Source organism: Erithacus rubecula, assembly GCF_903797595.1.
Source record: "Erithacus rubecula genome assembly, chromosome: Z".
Lineage (NCBI taxonomy): Eukaryota > Metazoa > Chordata > Aves > Passeriformes > Muscicapidae > Erithacus > Erithacus rubecula.
In genome coordinates, this window is record NC_136661.1 from 16,248,933 (window position 1) to 16,275,572 (window position 26,640).

Genomic DNA, 26,640 nt, shown 5'->3' on the forward strand with positions numbered 1-26,640 from the left:
CAGACTCTTCAGAATACTGAAGAAAATGTCTTTCTTTAAACAATTTCTTACCTATAGATAGGTTTTTGTTACAAATAATTTATTTTCTTAATATTTGTTTGGTCATTGACACCACTGCTTTCCCCACAAGATAGGATGTTGTATGCATGTTTTCTGTTACTTTAATTTTAGAATCATTCTTGGCCTTCACCTGCATTGCTTTAAATACTAATTTCGGACTCTGGAACAATTTTCTTTGACATCCATGCTAGCAGTTGTTGAATACCATTTTGAAATAAATCTTTGTCACAGATCTACTAATTTCAAAGCAATGTGTGGACTTTGTCTCACCGTAACCTTTCCACAGTTGCAGTGGAAGTTTATGGGGATATACCAGTAATAATAAATGGAGATGAGGAAAGAGAGGAAGGTTTTCACACTGTGCAGCTGCTGTATAATTAGCAAAACATGTACGTGTAAGTGTTCTAAATATAGTGCATGTCAGTGATCTGAAAAGAAAACAGCAGAGAGCTAACTGGAAATGGGGCAGCGTGTGAACAAGTTGTGAAAGCAGTCTTTATTTTGCAGGTCTTCTAATTAAATATTTTTTAGCTGTGTCCAGTGATTTGCTCAATCTAATAAATTTTAAGCTAAAACTAGTAAAATCCTTTAGAACTGGCAGTCCATGGGTATTTTTGTACATTGCCTACATGTGGAATTAATTACCTTTCTGTGACTGAGTTTTGAGCAGTAAAGCTATTGCTTAAAATTTATTTCTATTAAGTTGTCTTTCTAAATTGTTTATAATAACACCATAAAAGCAGCCACATAAATCGCATATTTCCCTCATCATGTCATAATCATAGAGTCAATTGAGATTTTTTAAAAAATTTAAGTTGTTCATTTTCATTTCAGTAAGTAGGAAATTACTTAGCAAATCTAAGCCATTTTTTCCTTGATGAAGGAATATGTAAGAATTAAGCTTAAGATAAAAGAAATAATGATTTCATGGAGATGGAAGTTTGTATTCTCTATTTTCCCTTTTGGGGGTCGGGTTTTCTTACTTTCCTAGATACTCCCACCTACAGTCTCCCATTAAGCACACAGGAATAGGAACCTATCTTCCCCTCTTCCAAAGGTAGAGCAAAGACCTTCAGAACTGTGTTCCTTATCTGCCTTACAGATAACAGGTGGCGTCATAGTACAAATGTGTAAATGATTAATTGGGAAAAAGAATGGGAACTTTTTTATGGATGTTATTGAGAGCTGGGGTTGGAGGGGTTGCCCAAGTCCCTTTGTAGTCTGAAACAGAAATGGGTATTGAAAAACAGTAAATTCAAATAGATTTTGCTTATATTACAGAATAAACGGCATGGCTTTATTGCTGACCTAGTTCTGTTCTTAGTAGTTGGAAACTTGTTGTGATCTCAGCTCCTGTGGTTTTATAAGTGATTTAAACATCAGTCTGCAAGAGGAAGATCAGAAAGTTGTTGTGGTAGTTTTAAAAATTAAAAGCACTGCTAAAAGGAAAAAAAGCTGTGGGTGTATTAAGGCTTAGAGGACACCAGTGTCCTCTGTCTCGTTTGAGAAATTAGACTCTCAGTTCTAGGAGTCAATGTTGTTTTTATGCAAGAGCATAATATGCCTATATGGAAGTAAATTATGCTTGAGTTAGGAAAAAAAATCTCAGCAATACCATGATTCGGACACATTTGTCTGGTAGTGCTCCTTGCATGAAAAGGTATTTGTATTGTGTTGTAGTTTCAGGAGCTGCTTTCACTGTGCTTGCTCTGTACCTCTGTGTGTGTGCAGAGAAAATGATGGGCATGTGGTGCTCCAGCTTTCTCCTTCAGCAGCTGTGACCGTGCCTACAGTCTACCTCAGGTGGAGTAGACAAAAGGGAGACATACTCCATTCCCAACTGAAAAATAGTATGAGCATATGGACTTATTTGGGCTTGGTTTCTTCCCTGGTAAACACAATTCCATATACTGTTTTCTGCTAGATTATGTTCTTAGTCTTTTCACTGCCACCACTCATTCCTCTTTTTCTGCTTTCTGCTTCTGCATTCTCATGGTTTATGTTTCTACCTCTGTTCTTCACCACTAGTTCTGGCAGCACCAGTTATAAGCACTAATAAGCTTGCCCAAGCTTATTAACATGTATTTCTGTGTGTGATTCATTGTTGAAAACTAACAGCTGAATATTAGGTCTGATGTTAAGTTGCTCCACAGAATCTGGGCAGGAGGCCATTTTAATATGGATGATATAAACTCACAGTTCTTTCATGCGTGGCATTCATTGATATTTTTGCATTTGCCTTGTGTCAGTGAATGACAAAACTATCCTGAATATTGCTGAGCTGCTCTCTGAGTTGTACCTTAGACCTTGTGTGTTCCATGGTTTTAAGAGTTTTCTTTTTTTCCCTTTTTTTCCCCTCCTTTAGACCATTTCACGTGGAGCCCACAAACATAATCAGTGAGAATGATGACATGCAAAGAGTCACTGATGAAGCTTCAGCAATGAATAAGCGGATTCATTACTATAGCAGGCTCACATCCCCTGCAGACAGGGCATTGGTAAGGCAAAGACAGGGCCTCATTAACTGGGTGGCCTCTGGCATGATGGGTCTTAGACAGCCTGGATTTATATACGCAGCAGAAATAAAATTCGGGGGAAAATTGTTCTGCAGCTTGCTTTGAATCAAGTATCTAGTAATTGAGTGCCTCAGACAGGTTTTATCACAAGATGTGATTTCCTTCTTGTGCAATGCCTTCACCATTATAAGAAAATATACAAACAGCATGAATTTTTTAACAGTGATCCAGTCTGCCCAAATTTCTCCCACCATTTTATCTTCTTTCATCTTTTATAGGATTAAAGCAGAGGTCAGCTGCAGTAATTGAACTGTTGAGCTTGCATGATCTGTTCATCGTGTGTTTGCAGACATTTTGCCTAAGAAACATGCATTTTTCTAGCTATCTAGCTAGAAATTCTGTCAACTGTTTGTTCTCTTCCCCTAGGAAGAGAATTAGCATAGTACAACCTTTTCTTTCTCTTTTTTTTGAATGTAATTTCCTGGAAACCTTTTGTGACTTAAAATAGTTGACATGCTGTATTTGGGATAATTAGTTATATCAATGTTACTAATAAGTCTTTTTTTTAAAATTTATTTATTAGATTGCTCCTGATCATGTGCTCCCAGCTCCTGATGAAATCTACGTGTATAGTCCATTAGGAACTGCTTTTAAAGTTGACAGTTGCACAGATGGCTATGGTAAAAACTCCAGTCTAGTGACAATGTATGTTAAACACCTTGCCACATAATAGCTGCAAAATGCATTATTATTGAATGTACTGTGTTAGCAACTGTTGTTAACTAAGAAGATGGTATGAAGTAAGGATGGTTCTTAAAATATTCACTGAAATTTTTTTTCCTAGATTTATGATATGGAATACAATGATGGGTACATCCATATTAAGTATCCCATGGGGAATAAAACAGGTAAACTATGAAAAATGTATGCACATGAAAATGTTTGTGGTAACATGGTTTACTCTTCTTTTTTTGCTGTATATTCATAAATAAAATATTTCTCCCTCTTAACAGGCAGGCTTCACTTCTGGAATTATTCTCATCTTATTCATGGGCATTTTGACTCTTTATTGCTGTTACAGAGTTGTGAAATCACGACAAATGATACGTAAGAAATCCAAAGCTTCATTTGCATTTCATGCAAATACTTTAAGTGTGCAATACCAATATGTATTAGATTCTGTTCGTATATGTCTTTACTATATGTTAGGCCTGACCTGCAAATAAAAGCTGTTCTTTGAATATCTCTGTTTTGTAGTCTGTGTCTAACCTCTGTTTGTTAAATGACTGTCTTTCCTTACTAGATATTTCTTCAGTTGTTTGGGACCTAAGAATTATAGCCAAACACAAACTCTTAGCAAGCAGGGTTTCAGATCTTCACTTACTAAGTTTCTGAGAATTTGGGGAGTTTGAGGCATCTTTTCTCCATAAGCACTGTCCAGTTCTCTACATGTCTGATTGACTTGCACAGTGGAACAGCGTGGGCTGTAGCTGTGTCCCCTTGTGTTGTGTGCCTGTGTTACCCTAATATTTGTGTGTATTCTGTGTTGAAAGCACTCGAAGTACAGTCAGAGGCTGAAGCAAGTCACTGACAGTGGCTCTAATTAAAATGTACTTTTATTCAAAACTCATCTTGCTGCGCTTCTTTGGTTGCTGCTTTTGTGCATAAACTAACCTCTCACTTGCTAAAAAAAGGGCCATTAAGACATTTGTTTGTGACTGAACTAATTTCAGGGCATTGTTGAGGAATAGTTGATAGTAGTCTAGTCTATTTTGCCATAACTCCTGCAAAAGGCTTTAGCTGCAAATGCATGGTTGCATTTTTGCCATATCTTATTTCAGTGGTTCTAGAATATTCAAAAGTAGTAGTAGTATGGCCACAATAAAAGTGCCTACTTTAGGCTTCTTCATTCAAACACTTAATGAGTGCTGTATTTTAAAGTTACTGGCAATCTTCTTAGTCCTTGAAAGCACTGTGAAGGTGCATCAGAATATTCTAAAAAAAACCCACATTTTTTCATGGATAGTTCTACTGACTGTAAGGTAACATTTTGTTTAGATATATTTTTTGGTTTTGTATCTTTTACAGCTTTAACAGATACCTCAAACTGGGAATTCCCAGATGTTTGCAAGTATTACTTTGGATCCTTTGGTCAATGGTCAAGCCTGTTATTTTCTATGGTATCTCTTGTTGGAGCCATGGTTGTTTATTGGGTACTCATGTCCAACTTTTTGTTCAACACAGGGAAATTCATATACAGTAAGTATACACTTTTGGTTAAGCTTTACAGCAATCATTTGTAAAGATCACAATTGCCTTATACTGAAAAAGGATTGTCCATTTTATGTAATTTTGATTTTCCTGCTACATTGTGTGAAATATCAATTGATAATAAGTGTCAAAAAAAAAAGTGACAAAATGTGTGGTGTTACTGGTAAAGTCCTGTGTGTTTTAAAAGTCACTTTTTCATTTTCTCAAAGTAGTTTTCTTGCTATAGTTTAAACAACCTAAACCTAGCTGCTTGATTCCACTCTATTTTCACTCCCCCTTTGTTTGCATGGGTGTATATTTTTGAACAGCCATATAACAGCCAAGATTATTGAAATTATTCAGGATAATGAAAAAAAATACGGTTTCATTATATATTTCCACAAACACACTTAAAGTATTGCTGTATAGGAAGTTTTTGCAAGTGTCCATGAGGAAGCAATGAACTGTATCCCAGTAAAAACTATTCTTAGTGTGGCATTACTGCAAAAGAAAACACACTGGGTTTTTATAATTATAAAATAAAAAAATTTTATACTGGTTTGTTTAGGCTGGTACATGCACAGACACATGAGCATTTGTGTGTGTAATCAATGTAGAGTTGTAGAAATGGGTGATGGATTTGAGAGCTTTGGAAATCTGACTCATAGTGTTGAATAGGTTGACTAAGATTTAAAATATTCTGTTTTGAAGATTATCTCTGAGGCAAATAACAGAAAAGACCCTTAAGCCTGTTGAAAATTAAAATTTACACCATCCCTATAGGGCATACTTTACTATATTGATTGATGACTGATGAATTTTATAGCTGACCTAATTTATTTGGTGTTACAGCCATTTCATTTTAGACTTTGGGGTTTTTTTAATAAGAATAACACTTGAATCTTAAATTATTCTAAATTAAATAATGCCAATTCTAATTAGCAAAATTCCAAATGATGAAAGAATCTTATTTTCTAGGAAAAAAATCCTGCTTTTTCATGGGACTGGCATGTTATTTTTATACCTTAACTGTATTTGTTTGGAGTTCTTATTTAAATTCTTTGGTCTGAGATAACAATCTCTGACTCCTTATCCTAACTTTCATCATTAATTACTTAATTAATTTACCTTAATTACTAGGTAATAAAATGTGTAATAGGATGTAGGTTTGACACAATGGCATCTTACAGCCATTTGTTTCTAAGTATTCTAAGCAGTCTGCTGTGTTTAATACATTCAGATGACTTCTTAAAACATCTGCACATACAATTTAGGTGGGGAAAAATTGATTTCCTGCAGAAGGATAGTCTAGAAATCTACAGAAAGAATGCAGCAATTGTCAGCTGTGTGCAATATCATGTCTTTTCTTTAACAGGGTATTGCATGGTAAGTTTTTGTTTTACAGGAAAAACAAAATCCACACATGCAATTATTCTGTAATATGAGTCCTAAACTGCTTTTTAAATACAGAGGAAACAGAAGTTGACATCTATAACAAATTTGAAAGTGGTTTAATTCTATAAGAGCTATTAATTTTGATGGCTTCTCACTAGTTACTTTTTAAAATTAGGAACACAAAACAGTGATTTTAGTTAAATCTTCTGACTGTTGTGTGTTCTGAACTAGTAGAAGCAAGTATGAGAAACTTATTTGTGATTCAGGATGTCATAAATCAAAGTAAAGAAGAAACAGTCTTCTTCCCACAAGACTTCTTGCTTTCTTTATGAGAAACAAGCTGTTTTGAATTGCATTTAAAAAATCTGAAGCCAACTGCCCCTGTTGATTTTCTGTGCACATAGCACACCCACATGCAACAGAAGCAAAATTTAACCACTGACACTCTAATTCAAGCTGATGGAGCATTTTCTCTGTGTGTATATATACATAATACATAAATACAATGAAATTGCTTTCCAATACCCTTGTAAAGGTGAGTTTGCAGAAACTTAGAAATAACTGGTGTGGTATAGCAGTAAAGTAGCACAGGAGTGTCCTGGAAATAAAACAGTACTAGAGATGCCTGTAGACAGTAAGGCTTAAACCTTCTTTCAGAGTTTCCCATGGAAACATGGAAAAGGCATCCCTCAGAGCCTTTTCTTAAAAAGGAAATATTAGAAAATCAGTAATGGAAGCTTTTTCTGTATAATACTGTCTGGACTAGGGGTATGTTTCTATGCCATTTTTTTCTGTCCCAGAAGAGGTTGGATTTAAGGTGCATTTCCTCACTGGCATGTTGTTCAACACTACCAACTTAGTAGCAGGAACAAATGGAGGTGTGCTTGTGGAACACAAATCCTGGGAGTAGGGAGTCTTGGGAAATATATAAATGGACAGGGCTTCTGAGAAGAAAATAGCACTGTGTATTATTTTCAGAGCTACTTTAGAAAAGCTGTACAATAGTTTGAAAATTTTCACTTGGGTCTGGAGGGAGTGCAAGCTGCTGTGTTGTGCCTCCGATGCAATTTTTCCAAATATTTTCTTACTTAATTTTAGTCAAATCAACAGATGAAAGAATAATATCAGGTATGGGACATTGATTGATTGTGAGATTTTCTTCTTTGCAGACTTTGTTCATGACATTAATGTAACAGATATTGTTCCTGGCACCAATGGAAGTAGCAAAGGTAAGAAGCAATTATAATGTTGTGTTTCCAGTTTTGGGGTGGAGGTTTAAAGGCAAATCATCATGTTTCAATACCTAACAACATTTCAGTTATAAAGTATATATAATGAGTTGTAACTATGTATTTCTTCAAAAACATTAAAAAATTTCTCTCTGGGGTTTGTAATTCCACAAATAACACACTTGGAGATCTGAATAACTGAGGAAGTAAAAAATAAGTAAAAAAAGTGGACATGAGAATAAATATTAAAAAGCCAGTTTCAAGTTTCTGTATGCCCAAGATACATCCTCCTTAAAAGCCTGACTGTTAACTTTTTAAAAGTCGTTGCACAATGAGGAATTGCCTTAAGGAATTTTAACTTTCACACCCTAAATTTGAGGCGCCTTAGTTCTGTTTACTGTTTAAAATCTTGGCTGGGGCAGCAAGTTCTGCAGCAAGATTATTTTTTGAAAAACTTGTGTAAGAACAGCTTTTCTGATGCTGAGTGCAAAAAAGAAAGAAGTGTCAGGCTACTTGAGCCTCTGTGCTTTTTTGGAGAGTCTGACATTTGCACAACTAAGTGAAGAGCAGTTGAGTATAAACATAGATCTGTTCCAAGTTCTCAAGTAGGCAGAATAATGTAGAATGAGGACAGAAGGAAAGCAAGGCAGGCATTGTCAACTCCTGAATAATTTCTGCATCTGTGATAATGACTGAATCCATACTACTTTCTTAGGAAGCAGAAAGCTTTCTCTATCCTGAGTGCAGGAGGAATGGAGAAACATATCACTACCAGCTGGGCAGCTGTGTGTAACACTAGCTGCAGCTGTGTTTCTGGAGAGCAGATGTTGGAGTCCGGCAAAGGAGTTGAGAAATAGTTCTGAAAACCAGTTGATTTGCATTTGAGCTAGTGTTGAATCCTGCTCCTCTAACAGTCCTTGCCAGCTAGGCACCAATTTGTGCTCTCCCCTGCTTCTGCTGTTCTCTCTCATGCCTAGGCAGCAGGGGTTATAGCTTGTAGGCAAAGTAGACAATTCTACACTATCCTCCATCAACTAGAAGATGTAAAGCAGCTGCTACACAAAATTAAAGGCTGCCAGATGTTCAAGTGACTCTTGACAGAACATTCAGGGCTACCAAGGAGATCAGTAAGAACAAAAGCATTTTTCAAGGTTTGTGAAACAATCCTCTTTTAAGCAAGAAATTTGTCAAAATGCTTTTTATGCTTTTACATTTTTGACAGAATGGGAATGCAGAGAGTTTAGGATAGTACCTATTGAGTATTGTGGGATGCCAAGAGATTTTAAATATGACATTATGAAAACATTAAGATTTCTATTTCAACATAGGACTTCATAGACATGTGTTCCTCAGAGGTATTTTTGGTTGATTTTGTTCCAGTCACTTGTTCAGGTGCTACCATTGATCAATCTCCACATAAGAGGAGTATGACATTCCCTCTTAACAGTGTTACTGGAGCACATCTTAAATCTGTTGTATTGTGTTGTTTGGCAGTGATGTACTTTCCCCTGTCATGGCACAAAGATGACAAGAGTGTTTTTGTTCTGTGTATGAGTTTTCAACCTGCCAATTATTACAGAAGAGCAACTTAGAGTAATTCAGGCTCTTCTATACAGAGGTGCACTTGGATTTTGGTTATTATGATCTTACTGAAGTGTTCAGAGACAGAATAGGATGCTAAATATGCAGCCAGATGCAGGGCAGCATTGCTATGCCTTGATTCCAGCTGGTGCACATAGGCACTGAACAGGCCTTGTTACAGGTATGTGACCTTGAAGGATGATCCTGTATCACAACTTGGGCTTCTGTAAATTATTATATTTGTTGTGATTAACTGGAAAAACTGTAGCACTGTCAGAGAGCAAGGTGTCTAGCAGTGGAATCTTAGCAATGAATTCCTGATTAAGAAAACAAGCAGAAGTTAGGAACTGAGATACCAAACATTGCACTTGAGCAATTCTTAGTGGGTAAAACACACCAGCAGTTGTGGGATCTTGGCTGTAAATATTATGTGCAAGAAAAAGCCTTTTCATCTCAGGATGGTTTTTCTTTTTGTTTCTTCCAGTCATTTGTCCAAGTGCTGCTAGTGATCATCCACCACAGAATAGGAGTGTGATGTTCTCTTCTGGCAACAGAACAGGTTTTGAACTCTTTGAGGAATGGTGGGACAAATCACAAACAGTACCATATTACCTGATTGCAATTCTTCTACCCCTACTAAATCTGAAGTCTCCATCCTTTTTTGCAAAGTTTAATGTTCTAGGTGGGTAATAAATACTATTAAAGCATTGGTTCATTGTGACTAAAGTGTATAGATGACAGGGAAAACTATCCAGTGAGTAAAATTATAAAATCTTTTAGGTTGGAAAAGTCTGTAAGGTTATTAAGTCCAACCATTAACTCAACACTGTCACGTCCACCACTAAACCTTGTCTATACATGCTGTATCTACCCATTTTTTAATACGGCTAGGGATGGTGACTCAGTCGTTTCTCTGGACAGCCTGTTCCAGTGCTTGGCAACCCTTTCTAAGAACATTTTCCAAATTGAACATTTCCTGGCATAGCTTGAGGCCATGTCCTCTCATCCTGTCACTGGTTGCCTGGGAGAAGAGACCAAGTCTCACCTGGTTGCACCCTCCTGTCAGGCAGCTGTAGAGAATTATAAGGTCACCCCTGAGCCTCCTTTTCTCCAGGATAAACACCCACAGCTCTCTCAGCTGCTCCTCACAGCACTGGTGCTCCAGACCCTTCATTAGCTTCATTTCCTTTCCCTAGACGCTTCCAGCATCTCAGTGTCCTTTTCTTGAGGGGCCTAAAACTGGCAGTATTCATGTCACAGGAGCAGCCTCATCAGAGCTGAGTAGAGGGGGGACAATCCCTGCCCTGCTCCTGCTGGCCCTGCTATTGCTGATCCAGGCCAGGATGTCATTGGCCACCTTCTTGGCCACCTGTCAGCACATTGTCAGCCCACGTTCAGCTGCTGTCAACCAGCACCTCCAGGTCCTTTTCCATTAGGCAGCTTTCCAGCCACTGTTCCAGTATTTTGCTGGCAGCCCATATTGTGCCTTGAAGTGAGTTGTCACTTGGTTTGTTAACCCCACAGGCTTTGCGTTCTGCTGTGCTTGAATTTTACAGGTAATAGAGAGTTCATTTTTCTTCCTTTTTCTTGCTTGATAATCCAGTGAAACAAATTCCATTGCATCTACAAGAGATCTTCTCAAATGGTTCTATGCATACTACTGTGCAGCATTTGATACATACATATGGTATAGTCAGGCATACTCTTCCTCCTCTGCTAAACATTTAAACCAGAAGTTACTTCTGATCTGAAGTAATTTTCTGCCAGTCAGGTGATTAGTTAATCACAGCATCAGTCAGTCAGTATGACCTGCTGCTGTTCTTTGTCCCAACTTCCAATACTGTATACTCCTCGGCTGCAGAGGAAACAATTGTGACTTCCTGCTTCCATGTCTTGAGGTAGAAGGCCAAGATGGATGAGGCTGGTAAAGTGACTAAAGCCTATGCATGACAGGTGGAGCTGGTCACAGTTCAGGGAGTAGAAGAGGTCTGAGTGATAACACTGAAGCTCACAATGAAGAGAAAGAGAAAACTAGATGAGGATCAGAGGTTGAAAAAGTTGGAAATACATTGTAAAGGAGGTAGAGGACAGGGATTTGATTGTCTAGTTTGTTCCTCTGTTCCTTAGTGGCCCTTTATCAGAGCTTGGATCTGGTCTTACTGAAACTTCTAAATGAATATACCACACAGGAATTTGGGTACTTGATACTGTTTCTGTGCAAAAGGTGAGGGTTTTATGTAGGTAGATATAACATTATAAATTAAAAAAACAGAATGTCGATTACTCATCACATCAGTAGATTATTAATTATTATTATTACTTCAGTAGATTACTAATTCAGAAGCTGTTCAAAATTGCCTTACTTTTTTTTAAACCCTGAAGTTTATAGGGCAAGAAAAAATGGAAGGCAATTTTGAGATGCTGAAATTTATCTCAGTAAAGTTTTGCTTTTCTTGATACCCATGGAGTATTCTAAACTGTTAAAACTCTGGGTCTTTGCTTGCTTACAGCCTGTTCTCTGCTCACTAGCAGCCTTATTGGCCATGAGGTTCATTGCAGTAGCCTTAATTATTGTTCAGTTTCCTTCAATTTTTAGTTACTGTTAGTAACTATTATTATTTAGTTGCTGTTCTGCTTTTGTCTCTTTCAAATGGTTTGACACAAGACTGCATACCCTCCATCCCACAGGTATACACAGCAAGCATTATACCCATCTGTGGTCTCATTTGTTGTCCTTTAGCTGTGCAGAGGCTGGAGGCCTCTGAACCAATCAGGTGTAATGCAAATCCAGTATTATAATAAAGATTATCCAAAATTACAATTAACACAATGTTTTAATTAGTGATAGTTGAAATGTCATTATCAACTTCTAGCTCCCAGTGTAAAGTTCACAAGTGCAGTAATTTCATTTTCCATTGGGCTGTTTGGTTCAAAAGGTCAGTGACTAGATGGACATTGTAATAGCTGGAGTACTGTGATCAACCCTGTCTAAGCTTAGACTGAAATCCTGGCAGTGGAAGCTGGAACTGGTCTGTTAGTGCCTAAAGACCTTCCTACCTGCCCAGCAACAGGGATTACTTCCTCTGCTGTCACCAGCACCTGGAAAATATTAAACTTGCAGGAAGTTTACATTGTGTGCATGTGGATTATTTTTTCTGTCCAACCTATAGGAGAAGTGAAGAAAAAGTTTAGACCTAGTCTTCCATTAGGAATGAATACCAGCCATAAATGTTTGGCTACTAGTAACTAGATGGATGGAACAGAAATGATGCCCTGCATGAATACTTCCTACTATATCATGGTATTTGTTTGGCTCTTGTTTTTTCCAGGTACAGTTTCAGTTGTCTACTTAGTTTTTCTGGTTACAGTAAAGGCTGTTCATCTGGGAATACACTTGGAATTCAACTGGTTTACAGAGAATGAATTTTTTGTACCAGGTAAGATAGTTAAAATGCAATAGTGAAGTATGTATTTGGTGAATTTAAGATTTTTTTTTCTTCATTCAGAGACATAAGTAAAGTGAGGAGATGCTGTCTTGATGTTGCAAATAGAGAAAAGATCCCTCCAGACAAAGTGTCAAGGATCCCTTTCCCCATCATGTTCCTTCTTAAAAGACAGTATCAACAGTGGGGAAGAGGAGGAGTGCCTGTCAGAGGCATCTTCAACATAAATCTTGTGACAGAGAACTTGCCATAGTTCTTTTTCACCTATGTTGTTTTAAGTCCTGGTTGCACCAGTTTCAGATTGTGCCAGTTTCAGTAGCAATTAAAAATGACAAACTGTAGACAGACTTGGCTGTTAAGGGTGCTCTAAGTTCCCCACACACTGTCTTGCTTAAATGAAATACCTCATTTACCATAATTTCAAGTACAGTTTTCCTGTATTTCCTGGTCTATCTCAAGTTCTAGACGATAATCTTAGTAGCTCTTCTCTTTCAAACACTCATGAGCTGTTTTTATCCCATCAGTACCCATCAATATGTGTTTATTTTCTTGAAAGTTGTTACATGGCTATTTGTTCTTTCCAAATTACTGTTACAAATTATTCTGTGAGATGCCATAGTCATAAACAAGTGGCATTTGGTATTGCTTGGACAGATAGTCTAAAGAGATCAGTTTGTTGGTTTTTTTTTAAGAAACCTGGAATAAGAGAACCAGAGTTAGGTTGTAACTGATTTTTTCTCATCCTTTACAATAAGGAAAATTTTATGATCAGTTAGCTCCAGGGAGCTGTGTCCTGTACATTAGAAAAGTATCACTTCTTCTGTTCTTAGAAACAAATGAAAAAAATGAGTTATAGTGGCACACATGCCACAGGCCATTGAGAAGTTGAGCATCCAGTAGTTTGATAAATTTGGCAAAAACTCCTAGTGCTGCTAGGAGATAAATAAAGCATGTAGCTAATGCATACAAATACAGCTACTGAGAAATTCCTAAACTGTCAGTTTGCTTTTTATTATTGAGATTGAAGTCATGGTTGGAAAACAAGCCCAGAAGTTGAGCCCAGAAGTTGCTTGCACTCTCAGTTCTGTCAGTAGCGCATCATGCTAATTAGGTATTGAAGGTACAGTGAAACTAGCTCTAGGGAAAAGCTCTTTCAGTTTGGATAAGCCCTGCATTAGTTGCCTACTTTACTAACTTCATAGCACTTTACAGAAGCCTGTTTAAAATATGTTTGCATGGAGTTCTCTGTGGTTTGTTCTGTAAGGTTTTGTGAACCTCTGAAGCATGTTGTGCTGTACTTCTGGATGCTTCTCAGAAGCTGAGTTATCTTAGGGGTTTCTAAGTTCTGTTAGCACTCTAAAGAGTAAATACATTCTTAGGTAATAGTAACTATGTGTTACTTTAATGGTATTATGCATTGAATTCCTACGCCATTTGCAGCACTTCCAGAACCACCATCTTCTGAACATCTTTTGAGTATTAAAAAAGCTGAACAATAGTATTCCCATGGAGACAAATTTTTTTCATACGTGCTGTAAAGCATGAAAAGAAATTGCTCTGACTTTCTTTATGCCCTGTCTTGTAAGCAGATACTGCTAAATATCTACAGATGAGCTTTTTCTTCTGGTAGCATAAGTGACTTCTTAATAACTAAAAGTGCTCACAAGGTGAATGATGATTCCTTCTCTCCGTCTACCTCTTCAGGAACCCATTGGTATATAACCTCACTACTGTCAGTTCCAATTTTACAAATGATTTCCAGTTTAACTGTTGAGGAGCAGAAAGACACAGACTGACACACACTTTGTATGAGTCAATCTTAAATTAACCTAGTAATTACTGGTGGTTACAAGCCTTGCTGGTAACTGTATTCTATACTAACTACTGTCTTCATGCATTTTGTACTTCCTGATAAAATATCTGCAGTGGCTATGGTAAAAGAAGAGATAGATGTCCCATTTCAAGGCAGATGTTCATGAGTTTGCCAGTACCCTCTAGAGCACTGTATGTCATCTGCATTTTGGCATTGCTTGTTTCAAAGAAGTAATTTTAAAACACCCTTTTTTTCTTCATTTAGAGTTTAGATTTCTGTTCCCTCAGCTCACAGGGATTCTAACGCTTGCCTTCTTCATCCACAATTGTGTCATCACACTTCTTCAGAATAACAGGAATCAAGAAAACAATGTAAGTAACTTCACAAGACTGTGCTCATGTATTTCTAGACTGTCAGACAACAGTAATTTTTTCCTGTGATTTTATAAGAAAAAAGTTACACATTCTTTTCCTTGCTATGAGAGAGTGACAGATCAATTACAAATTTGTTTACATAAAAGCCCTGAGGAATGCACCAAACTTACTTTTGGTCAAATTGGTATTAAACAGCCAAATTGCACACAAGAGGCAGATGACATGACAATGTTGTAGGAGTCAATGAAAGCTGACCAATTTTAGAAGGAAAAATGATGGAAAATGTTTGGTACAGGATTGATTTTAGTGGAATCCTGAACAGTAGTTTTAGTGTCTAGGTAGTACCTTTTCTCAGAGTTGCTTCAATAGTTTTGTCTCACAATTCTAGTCAAACTCCATAGAGAAACTTGGCACAATTTATGAAATCCTGCAAGATGAAGGCTAGATCAGGAGGCTTTGTGATATTTAGTCTTTGGACTGGTGCTTTGCCCTTGAAAAGGTTAAGTGCTGCTTCTCCAGATGGAACTGCTTTCTTTTTTTAGATCTTTCCATTATTGAATACCACATGGAGTAAACACAATACACAGAGTCTGAGAGTAACTTTTACTCTAAATATTTTTATTATTTTATCTTTTCCTCCCTACTTCCAAGGATTCTTGTCCAGTTTCATTAATATCTTAGCTATAAATACCTGCAATAACATAAAAAGTTTTTAAAATACTAGCTGAATGAAAATCATAGAATCCCGGAATGCCTGAAGTTGTAAGAAACCTCTGGATGTCATCTTGTCCCCCTACTTGATCCCTGCCACTAGGAGCCAGATGCCTATACAACACATTAGATACAATATATAAATTTTGATTATTTGACAGTGAAGTGTAGATTATGTCCCAATGCAAAGAGATGGCCTCTTAGGCTTTAGAAATCTGCATGGTTACTTCCTTGTACCTGTGAATCAAGATCAGCTTGTGAATCTGCAAGAGTCATGAATTTTCCTCTGGGAAGCTTCTGGGGTTTACAGGGCTTCTCAGAAATTAGTTTAACAGCTGGAGGTCTGGACAAAGAAAGCTAGGTAAGCTTTTTCTCAATTCACTTAAGAAAATCTTAAGATGTGGAGGAGGGCAAGATTTCTCTTTAGCTGTGGCTTTCAAATTCCAAAGGCTAGATCTCCAGCAATCAGCTCTGTATGCAGAGGAGGCTTAATACCCTCATTCCATCTTCAAGGTTTTCCTGTGTGTTTTCCCCCTCCATTTACATCAGAGCAAGCAATCAGATGCAAAAACCAGCACCTGGAGTGTTCTGTAGCTTGCTTTTCCTGTGTGAAGGAGGAAGAAACTGCTGCCTGCATTTGAATCAGCCTTTCTAATACCCTTCCTGGAGCTTAAGTTGAATTTCCAAGTCAGCCCTAGCATGGATCTCAGGCCCCTGACAAAACTCAACATTCCAGAAAAATGTTCAAATTGCTCAGAAAGGACACCTCTGAAGTATGACAGGAAAGATTTTTAATGGGAAAACAAATTTCTGGGTAGTTTTTGTAGTAGCTTTATTTGGCTGGAGATTTATTTTCCTTTTGTAGCTGTATGGGAGGCTTTCACCTGGGTCTCAAAAGTGCTTTGCAAATGTTAATGAAGTACCTATGCTCTCAAAGAGCTGTTTTGTGATTATGTCACTAAGCTGCTGGGCTAAGTGGGAGATTTCCGTATGTGTAGGGGTCTGCTGTCATAAGTCAGGGGGTTTTTTTCCTATATATTTACAAGATGCTTTCTTCTCTCAGTATCTGATGGGCTGATGCTGATATAACTCCATGGATAAAAACTTCACTGTTTTATTTATTGACCTGTTAACAAGTCACTTCCATCAGTGTTCTGTGAAAAAGCACAGAACTTGGCAAGCTGGATAAGCACTGTTTTAGTCTTGAACAAAACTTGCTGAAACTAGTGGTCATAGAACAGCTCTTTGGGGAGGTGGAAAAAAGTAAGACAAACAATAACATTCCTCTTATGGAGTCAGAAATTCAAAACAATAGCAGCTTCCATTATAGTCACAGGCTTGCATCACAGCCCAAAGCTAAAACACACATGGGGGAGGATTGCTCTGGCCACTATTCCTGTACAGTGGTGTGGGTGTGAGAAGAGCAGTGCACCAGAGTAAGCCACATGTCAGCAGCACAGCCTGGAGAAGCCCTGTGAGCAAGTTTTTAGTCTGCAGTTCAGAATTGAGCTTCCTGGTCCCATCTCCCACTGCTGCTGCCTCCTTGTATTTATCAGTGTAAGTTTTTGTACAGTGCTCAATCAAATTGTTTGAAAACAAATTGCGTAGAAAGCTAACCCAGCCACAAAAATGAGGTTATCTGTGGGTTTTGGTTGGTTGGTTTTTTCCTGATTTATGTCTGTGATCAGTTTCCCTGTGCAGCAGTACAGATACTATACAAGCCCACATGATGTCCAGACATTAATACACTAGTGCTGTCTCCTAACAGTTGTTTGTGGGTGTTCCTGGGAGAAAGACTGTGAGTGGAGGGATGTTTTTTGTCTAGGTATTAACTGCAGAAAGCATGGAGCTGTAAATGGTACTTACTTTCGGCAGTATTGGAACAATTTATTCCCTGTAAACAGAGTGAGCTTCTATGGATGGAAAGCATGGATCTGTAAATGGTATTTACTTTCTGCAGTATTGGAACACTTTATTTCCTGTAAACAGAGCAAGCTTCTATGGATGGTGCCATACTGTTGGTTTCTCTTTCCACAAAAATTATGTACAGCATCATCCATCCTGGTGAAGTGCTTTTTTTTTTTGCCACCCAATTAAGTGTTACCACTTGCCCTTGATGCATGAACAATGAAGTCTGTTTTTATGATATAGATCAATGTCCTGTTGAGATATTGCAGAGACAGCATCTCTCCTGAGAAGAGATTAATCTGAAATGGGATAATTTAAAGGTATTTCAAATGTGGTAATCATTACTAAGTGCTAATACAGGTTTCTCCACCCAAAAAAGTAGCTCCACAAACTGTCTTTCCCAGGTACTGAGGAAGGAAGTGAACTGTCTCCTCTGTGGCATTCAGTAGGTAAATCAAGGCCTGAAAGTAGCCTGTTCTTTGCAGCACCACATAAGAAATGTCCACAGAGCCACGGAGCCTTCTCTGTGCCATGTCAAATCCCATGCTGCAGGTCTGGCCAGCACCTGAGTACTGACCGTGGGTGTGGTACAAAGTCTTCTACTTTCAGGGTTGTCTTTGTTAGCTCCACCTGTTTATTAGACTCATCTTTTTGTTAAGAGAGTGATATCTTCCTTTGTTGTACTACTGCTGCCAGCCTAGATCATCCAAATTTCTCTTCTTCCAGGGGCACTTCTAACACTTTGTTTTAAGGATCTGACTAGGAGAGCTCCTTGTCAGCAGGAATTGCAGCTAACATATGTCTCCAAGCTCTGTCTGAAAATTTGCCTGTTACTTTAGGTGTATTTGACAAGGGCTTCTCAGGTGTCAGGCTGTGATCCTTATGGACTGTGACCTGCATATTACCTTAGATACTTACTTGGAGACTTCCACCATGATTCTATAAATACTTCCTACTTCTAACATTGTTTTTTCTACAAGTTTGGTTCTTAAACTGTGACAGTAAGAATTGCTGTGTTCTTGTGCTTAGGCAGCTTTCACCACAGCAATGTCCATTTTGAATGTAAATGCCTCAAGTATCAAATAAAAATAAAATAAAAATAAAATAAAAATAAAATAAAATAAAATAAAAAAAGAAGTGTAGTTATTGCTCTTACTTAAAATTGCCCTTTTATCTTTCCCCATGTGTCCTTTGATTTTGTCTGGAATTATGCTGTCTAAATAGTACTATCAAGGTCTTTAGGGAGTAAGCCCAGGTCTCTTGAGGAATAATGAACATTAATCAAAAGATATTCCTGTTATGTAAACACATGTTGTACAAAGATAGCCATCTTATACACAGCAGCATGTGTTTGGAAGGGAGATGATGTATGTTTGAGAGAAAAATAAATCCAGGTTTTCTAGCTGACTATTTCTATTTTAGTAGCTTATTGAAATCAAAATCTGGGTACTCTTAGTGTGGTGACAGCACCTGGAGAAAACAGCCTAGAAATGTGAACTGGTCAGTACTGGTGCTAGTACCTGTTGGAGGTAATGGCACACCACTTATCTACCATTTTTCATGTTCAAAGGAAACAGTAAGAATTTTATTTCAGATTTCTTGCCCTCACAACTGCACATGTGACAGCACAAATAGTTTTACAGTTGATTCTAGAACTTCTGTGTTCTGTAGTTAGGCAGAGTACAAATAACAACTGTGAGTTACTGTGCTGTTTTTATGCATTAGGACTACACCTAAAATACAAGATTTAACGCAGATTTTGGCAGATGATGTGGATTAAGAAGGTCTTGGGTACGTTGTAAAAATTGTTGAAGTCCTGTCCTCAAGAGATGAGAGTCTGTATCTCTTTGCAAAACCACCTTAGTGTGTCTCTGAGTACTGCAGTTAATGGAAGTTACTGTAAGAAATACCTATAAGAAATTTTGCTGCTTAAATTTTGTATCCTTAAAATCAGTTTTTAAGGTGGATGGGCCCTGGTGGTTTTGAAGACGTAGAAGTTGTATAAAAACCATCTCATGTCACAAGGAGAAATTCTGCATGCAATTTAAAGAAAAGGCTACTGCTCAGCTTCTGATGAAAGTTGATAGTCCTTACTCAGTGACCAGTATGAGGAGGGTGAAGTCTAGGGAATCATCTTGCTTGAGCATTTAACTAGTCAGCGGGAGAAAGAGGTTGCAGCTAGAAATGTGCAGCTGCTGGGAGCTTGAAGGCCGCCCTGAAATGTGTTCAAAACACAGTGATGCCTTTTTCCCATCAGCCTTTAAGGAGTGAATAATATTCCTCATCAGACAGCAATCTTCTTCCCCAAAAACACTAGCAAAATGAATAGGAGATTCCACGTCTTTCACCAAAAACTGGATTCCATCTGAATTTCTCTCAAACTCATAATCTAGCATTTAATACTTTCCTTGAGAATTGCCGTACCCTTGGCAGAGCCTGAAGTGGTGTAGGATTTGCTTCTTCTCTTAACAAGATAGTGTAAAGAAGCACTTAGGGAAACATTTCTGTGCACAGAAGTGAGGAAGCTTTGCTCATGCTCAATGAGCTGGCTGGAGGTAATAATTATCACCCTGGTCTGGAAACCAGTATAATCCTAATAGTTTGGTTCTATGCCTGAGCTAGTAAGACTTGCATCTCAGTCTTAGAAAAACAGGGTCATGTATTCAAACATTACTAGTAATCCTTTAAGAAGCTGATGATTAGCAGCAGCTGAACAAATGATTTGCTGTAAGGTGATGAGTGTTTTGTACCATAATATAACCTTATACAGAATTTGGTTACCTAATAATTAGAAACAAATGGTCTCCCTCTTTATTTCCAAAGGAAGGAAGTTATGTAGAAGAATAAGTCACCAAGTAGATTGCTGTGAGATTAATCTGATGTATATGTGGATTCTCTAGTTCCATAAAGTCCTTAATTAGTTTTGCCAGTTATTTTCCTGTAATAAATGTGTAATTATTTTTATGTAGTAGAAAATATTAGCATATATTCTGTATTTTATAAAGGTAGCCAAAATTTTCAGAACAGAACATTGAAGTTTAGGTTTAAATCCATACTTAAGTGTATGTAGTGTACTTAAGTGTGGATTTATCACCCTAGCTTCAACACTCATTCCCTAAAACCTTTGATTAAATTCCTGTATCTGCAGTTGGGTAGGCTGATGTCTTTGACTGCAAGATTTTATTCATGACAAGAAATATAACATAGGGCATTGCTGGGCTTTTTGTCTTAGACAGGTGTATTTGTGTCCTGAGGCTCTTGATAGGCATAGGTGAATGTAAGAAAGTAGAAGGGATTTTCTGTTTGTTTTAATAACTAGTGTATGTTTTTGCATCAGGAATAACATGCTACATCTCTTGGCATATCTCTTTCATGGTGCCTTTTTTATATGCTGAGAGATTAAATAATACTTGTCTGATACCACTGTGGAGTATCTCCTTGCAGCTATCTGATCTAACCAGAACCTCCATTCAAGTAGTAGGAAGTAAAAATAAAAATGTACAAGTGATAGTAATGAATATAAAGAAGTAATGCATATAAAAGTACCAGTAATACATGAAATAGAAATCTTCTTATGAGGCTTTTATTTCATCTGGTTTTGTGTGTAAGTGCTGGCTGGCAAAAATAAAATCTTGTTTTTCCTCAGGTGAGAGACCTCTCTATTGCATACTTCCTGGTTGGATTAACATATCTGTATGTTGGAGTGATAATTTTTGCATCTTTTCCTTCTCCACCATTGTCCAAAGAATGTATTGAACAGGTGAGATATTTTACTGCAGTATGTATTTCATGGAATCACAAAATGGGTTTTTTGGTGGAGACCACGTTGGGTCTTCTGGTCCAGCCTCCCTGCTCAAGCAGGGCCATCCCAGAGCATATGGCACAGGATTGCATCCAGATGGTTCTGGAATATCTTCAGTGAGGGAGACTCCAGAAGCTCTGTGGACAATCTGTTCCGGTGCACAGTCACTCACACTGTGAAGAATTTCTTCTTCAAGTTCAGCTGAAACTTTCTGTGCGTCAGTGTCTGCCCATTGCCTCTTGTCCTGTTGCTTGGTACCACCAAGAAGAGCCAGATCCATCCTCTTGACACCCTCCCTTTAGATACCTGTATACACTGATGAGGTGCAACAGGAGCAGGCCCAGCTCTCTCAGCCTTTCCTTGTAAGAGAGATGCTCCAGGTCCTTGATCATCTCTGTAGCCCTGAGCTGGACCCACTGTAGGAACTCTATGTCTTTGTTGTACTGAGGAGCCCAGAACTGGACACAGTGCTCCAGATGTGTCTCACCAGGGCTGAGAGAGGGGCAGAATCACCTAATACTCTTCCTAATACTTCCTAATACCTAGTGCTCTTCCTAATACTTGCCAAGATACCATATTTGTCCCTAAGCTTTTAATAAATATGCAATAAAAACCCCCCAGCTACTGCTTCTTGCTTCATGATCCACCCTGGCAGGCACATCTGCATTTGACTGTTGTCAGTTGGTGGGACACCTTGTGGGCACTACCACAAACAGATGAATAATGCTTGTGTTATCTCATTTATATTCAAAAATGGTTCTGAGTATTTTGGTGAAAAACGAAATCTAATAAATACTCTGTGAAAGTGGTGAAGGACCAAAATGAACAAGTGAACAATTGAGCTTTTAATTTCTTTAGCTTCTTTAATTCTGAGAAGTGTGTGCAGTGACTCATTAGGATTCTAGAAGAAATAGAATGTGAAAGCAAGCTTGTTTAGATAGCAGTCCTCACTGCAATTACATTTGAAGTCTGACAGTCTGGAGCCTGATACTCTAGTGAACCTTGTCAGCAGAGTTCTTTGGATATTAGCACCACATGAAACATCCTGTAAAGGCTAAAAACTCTTATCTGCTTATAGGCAAAACTGATTTCCACACTGTAAATAGCAGTTATCAATGGGGGATGCATTTTATATGTTCTATATGTTCTATGGCTCTGGCATAATATTAGCAATAAGGCAGCATTTAAAGACTTCCTCTGACTGTGGATTAGTTAATCCTTGTTAATATCCTGTTAATCCTTGAAATAATTTTTTTAACCACCTGAGATAATTCCACAGGATGAAATCCAAAGTTAAATAACAGAAAATGAGTGGGATTTTCTTCCCATTTATTTTCTGTAGTTATCTTGGGTACCTATGAAGCCATTCACATATTTCTATGATATTTAAGTCTTATAATACTTTTTCAGAAGTTCCCACTAGTAGTGTACGGTCCCTTCCTCATTTGTATGTAATGCAGTTTTACTCACTGAATAACTGTTTTTAATAAGTAGGTATGACATGACAGACAATAGAAACATATGAATCCATCTGCCAAAAAGGTCAGGTGTCCCTTCCTCAGCCTGGATTATTTGAGGATGTTCAGAAGTGCAGAAAGTAATCCCTTATGTTATACTAACGTTAACACTGACATCAGCCTAGTAATATTTAAAAACCAGTTGTTATTTGGTGGCAAGGCAGTTGTATAAGAGGGAGAAGGTTTTTCATGTTATGGAGTTTATTTAGCAATTGTAGTTGTTTGGATTTTATCCCATTCTTTCTGGCATACAGATAGTAAAAACCAGCAGATACATGTAAACAAGCCACCCTTGATGTGTAACATTACTTATATGTTTAGAATTTTCTAGATAACTTTCCCAGTGATGACATCATGTCATTTGTTGCAAGAATATTCCTGCTGTTCCAAATGATGACTGTATACCCACTGTTGGGCTATCTGGCACGAGTTCAGCTGTTAAGACAGTTTTTTGGAAATGCTTACCCAAGGTAAGGAGTCTGTTTTTTGACAATAGTTTTGCACACTTTGCTTAACTGGCTTTCTGTTGTCAGAAATTTGGCTGGGTTTTTGAGGATGTTTTTTTGTACATTAGGTACATTTCATAAGCTAGTTTCACAGAGTTTATAGAGTCAGGATGAAGAGGCATGCTAAACAAACTTACCTGCAGATCAGGACTGGTACAGTTTACCAGAGCGGAATAAGGGGGGAATTCTATTAGTTTAGTTCTTCATTCTATCAATAAATAGAAGATTTTGTCAACACGTTCCTTTGTGTTACACAATTATACAGCAAAAGTAAAGTTGTACAGGAAAAAAAAAAGTTTAGTCCAGAAATATTTCGTTTAGCAGTCCTTAAGCTTTGAAAAAGGAATACTCTATATACTAATCTTTCCGCATGCCATCTTTGCTTTGATTGTGTGTGATTAGTAATCATCCCTCTGTTTTTAAACAGAGTTAATAGCTAAGTGAATTGTTAATTGTGCTATCTGGGCTGCTGCTATGCTTATAAAAATAGCTTTTCACGTGCTAATTTCAGAAATGAGCCACACCCTTGTATTTGTACAATGTCTGTACTTCAGGGAAGAGCTGATGCAGATTTCAGTTTTAGTTTGGTTTTTAAAATAAAACCTAGGATATTTATATTTGGAGGACTGAATTTGTCACAGCTGAGAAGTTGCCATTTATCTCAAAGTTTCTTATTTTGTATTGTGAATTACTATTGACAGAGAAAAGGAAAAAAAAAATCTCAGGAAGGAATGTGTATTTTCTCTGTGGCATCAGCAGTTCAGATCTGCAGAGATGTTGTTCCAAGTTTCAGGTTTCTTCTGAGTCCTAAAATAGGTATGAGAAGTTCTAGAAACTGAATGCCTAAAATTAGGCGGTAAAATAAGTGCCTGCTTTTTTTGACTCTGAATTGTATGCAGTTCAAGGTTGAGATTTTTAGGAACTGCTACAAGTTACTGTTGGAAACAAGGCCATTTATTTAAGTGCTAAAGATGGATTTCACAGCCACCGGGAAATAGTCTTATCCTTTGTATTATGTGGATATGCCTTTTCCCATCTCCTCCCTCTAGTTACTCTCTGACCAGAATGGTTTCCATTTCCTTCATGGTCTCTCCTAGAACCTACAGCTGTATGTCAGTCTCTACTCAGTTTAATTCCAGCTTGCTGTTTTAAGCCTTCATGGTGTGATGAATTTGATGATGCAGATACTTGCTTGATTCTTGTCTCCAGGATGTCCTGTGGGCAACTTCATTTTTAAATTTGTTTTTTTAAGACTCCTTGTAGTGAAATATTTAAAGCTTCTGAGAAGTCAAAAATGGCTTCTAGGAAGCTGTGTAAGTCTCTCCAAGTTATAGTGATAAGGTAACATATTCTGGCTGGTGGGCTGTCTCTTGCTCTCTAGTATCCCAGGTGTCTCAAAGACAGCACAGAAATCACTCAACATTCAGGCTTTGGCTTCTGTGCATTTACAAGGTCAGCCCTTGTTTTTTTCTATGCAGTGAAGACTTACTGAGGGCTGGTATCAAGCACAGAATATGTCTCTGAGAGGAGAGTAAAGATTCACTACTTAGTAGTGAAATGTGTCTTTATGACTGATTCTCACCAGTCACCTAAGCTGACAAAGCTCCTTTAGTAGCACTTTATTACCTCTTTCAGAAAAACTTTGTATTTTTATTTTTTCCCAGAGCTGCTTTTGCAGGGAAATGTTTTGCAAATATGAAGATGTTGTTCTTGCTATGTAGGTTGATGTTTTACTGGAGAGCCTGTTGATTGACTCTGAAGAATCTACCTGGAAATATTAAATTCTATGGCTCTTGGTGTAGGAAAATGAGCACTCTGTTAATAGTTGAATATATTTGGCTTCTTTTCTCAAAATCCTCATTAATCAGGGCTAACAGCTCTTGGGCAATAAGAAGATTGACCTGCAGAGGTTCATGCTTTACCTCTTAGATGTCTCTATAAGGTGAATATACGGAGGAGAATATCCCAGGTCACGTGCCTGGAGAAAATTTTTGTGTGAATAGTGAACCGGAAGGATAAAAAGGAGGAAAAGAGCAGGATCTCTGCTGGCAACCTAGCCTCATATAAACCTGTGACTCTAAATCACTTATCTTTTCATATGTGCGTCTTTCTTATATTAAGTTTACTTTGCAGCTGAGAGAAATGCTGTAAATTTGCCTTCTGAATATAATTGTTCAAACAAAACCAACAAAAACAACAAAGTCTAACAGAAACACCTTCTCCTTTGGTCCAGGTCTCCATTAGAAACTTTCCCATCTTCATTTGTAAGCTGATGGTTACTTCACATGGAAGCTCACTGATTTTAAAAGCCAGGCTTCTTCACATCAGCAGTTATTTTCATGTGTGGGTACCTGCTGCTGCTGTGGATGGAGTTAACAGATTAATTAATAACTATTAAGTTATTAAATGGAGTACTTAGAATTTTGGATGGATGCAACTTAAAGTAAATAGCTTGATCTTGCATATGGTTACAGGGCTGCTGGATAGTGTTTATTTCCTGCGAGTGATTGCATTGCTCAGATCAATTTCATTCTCTGGGTTTTACCCCTTTTTCTTTATCTGTCACTGGTTATAATAAAGCACCACAATATTAGTTTGCTGTTTTGCAATTTATAGTCTTGATTTTTGTTCTAATCCAAGGCAAGTTCTACCAAAAGCAACATCATAGTTCATATCCAACTTTTTTCTGGTAAACCATGGATTACAACTGGATTATAATGAGAAGCTAGATACTGATTTTTAAGGACCTTTTATTGTCTGAAGACTGGATTTTTGTATCTTTTGTCTTGTGCTGTTAAGATACCCTGTAGTGCTATTTTCTTATAAACAACTCTTAGCTGTGTGTACCTATAGTGTATCCTACTAACCCATAGTCTTGATTGATGAAGTAGCTCAGCGTCTCCAAATTTAAAAGCTTAAACAGACAACTTTTCTTCTCCCAGGTTTCCCAATAGACATAAACTGAACAGTGGGAACTTGCTTATCTGAAAGGAGAGTCTTGTCTTCCAAAATCAGGAAGAAAGAAAAAGCATCCTTGATTCTAAGAAGGAAGATTCTCCTTGCTCTTATGTACAAGTATCAGTCACTTGTGTCTCTGACTATCTTAAAATCAGATGCACTTGGAGACATGCTAGGCACAGAAGTCTTCTTACAGGTGTCATCACCCAGAGTTACAGAGTGGTTTGGATTGGAAAGGACCTTGAAGATCATGCCATGGGCAGGGACAGCTTTGAGTAGACCAGGTTTCTCAGACTCCCATCCAAACTGGCCTTGAATACTTCCAGAAGTGAGGCATCCACAGCTTTCCTGGGCAATCTGTTCCAGTGTATCACCACCATTACTCTTCCATATATTTAATCTAAATCTCCCTCTTTCAGTGTGTACCCATTTCTCCTTGCCCTGTCACTCCAGTTCCTGTTAGAGAATCCCTCTCCAGTTTCCCTGTAGGCCCCTTCAGGTACTGGAAGGTGTCTATGAGGTCCCCACAAAACTTTCACTTGTCCAGGCTGAAGAGCCCCACCTTGCTCAGCCAGTC

At 37.8% G+C, this 26,640-nt stretch overlaps 1 protein-coding gene across 5 annotated transcripts in view; it reads left to right on the plus strand.

Annotated features, from left to right (window-relative positions):
* Window positions 1-26,640, plus strand: part of SLC38A9 (solute carrier family 38 member 9) — a 46,437-nt gene that overhangs the window by 11,917 nt on the left and 7,880 nt on the right. For 4 of the 5 annotated variants that reach the window (XM_079330608.1, XM_079330609.1, XM_079330610.1 and 1 more), the window contains exons 3-13: window positions 2,426-2,558; window positions 3,160-3,281; window positions 3,421-3,484; window positions 3,590-3,683; window positions 4,665-4,835; window positions 7,391-7,450; window positions 9,516-9,713; window positions 12,361-12,468; window positions 14,552-14,658; window positions 20,927-21,040; window positions 22,921-23,069. In XM_079330608.1, coding sequence (XP_079186734.1) covers window positions 2,426-2,558; window positions 3,160-3,281; window positions 3,421-3,484; window positions 3,590-3,683; window positions 4,665-4,835; window positions 7,391-7,450; window positions 9,516-9,713; window positions 12,361-12,468; window positions 14,552-14,658; window positions 20,927-21,040; window positions 22,921-23,069 — 1,320 coding nt within the window. The remainder of the gene's footprint in view (window positions 1-2,425; window positions 2,559-3,159; window positions 3,282-3,420; window positions 3,485-3,589; window positions 3,684-4,664; window positions 4,836-7,390; window positions 7,451-9,515; window positions 9,714-12,360; window positions 12,469-14,551; window positions 14,659-20,926; window positions 21,041-22,920; window positions 23,070-26,640) is intronic. The other variant, XM_079330612.1, reaches the window with a different exon arrangement.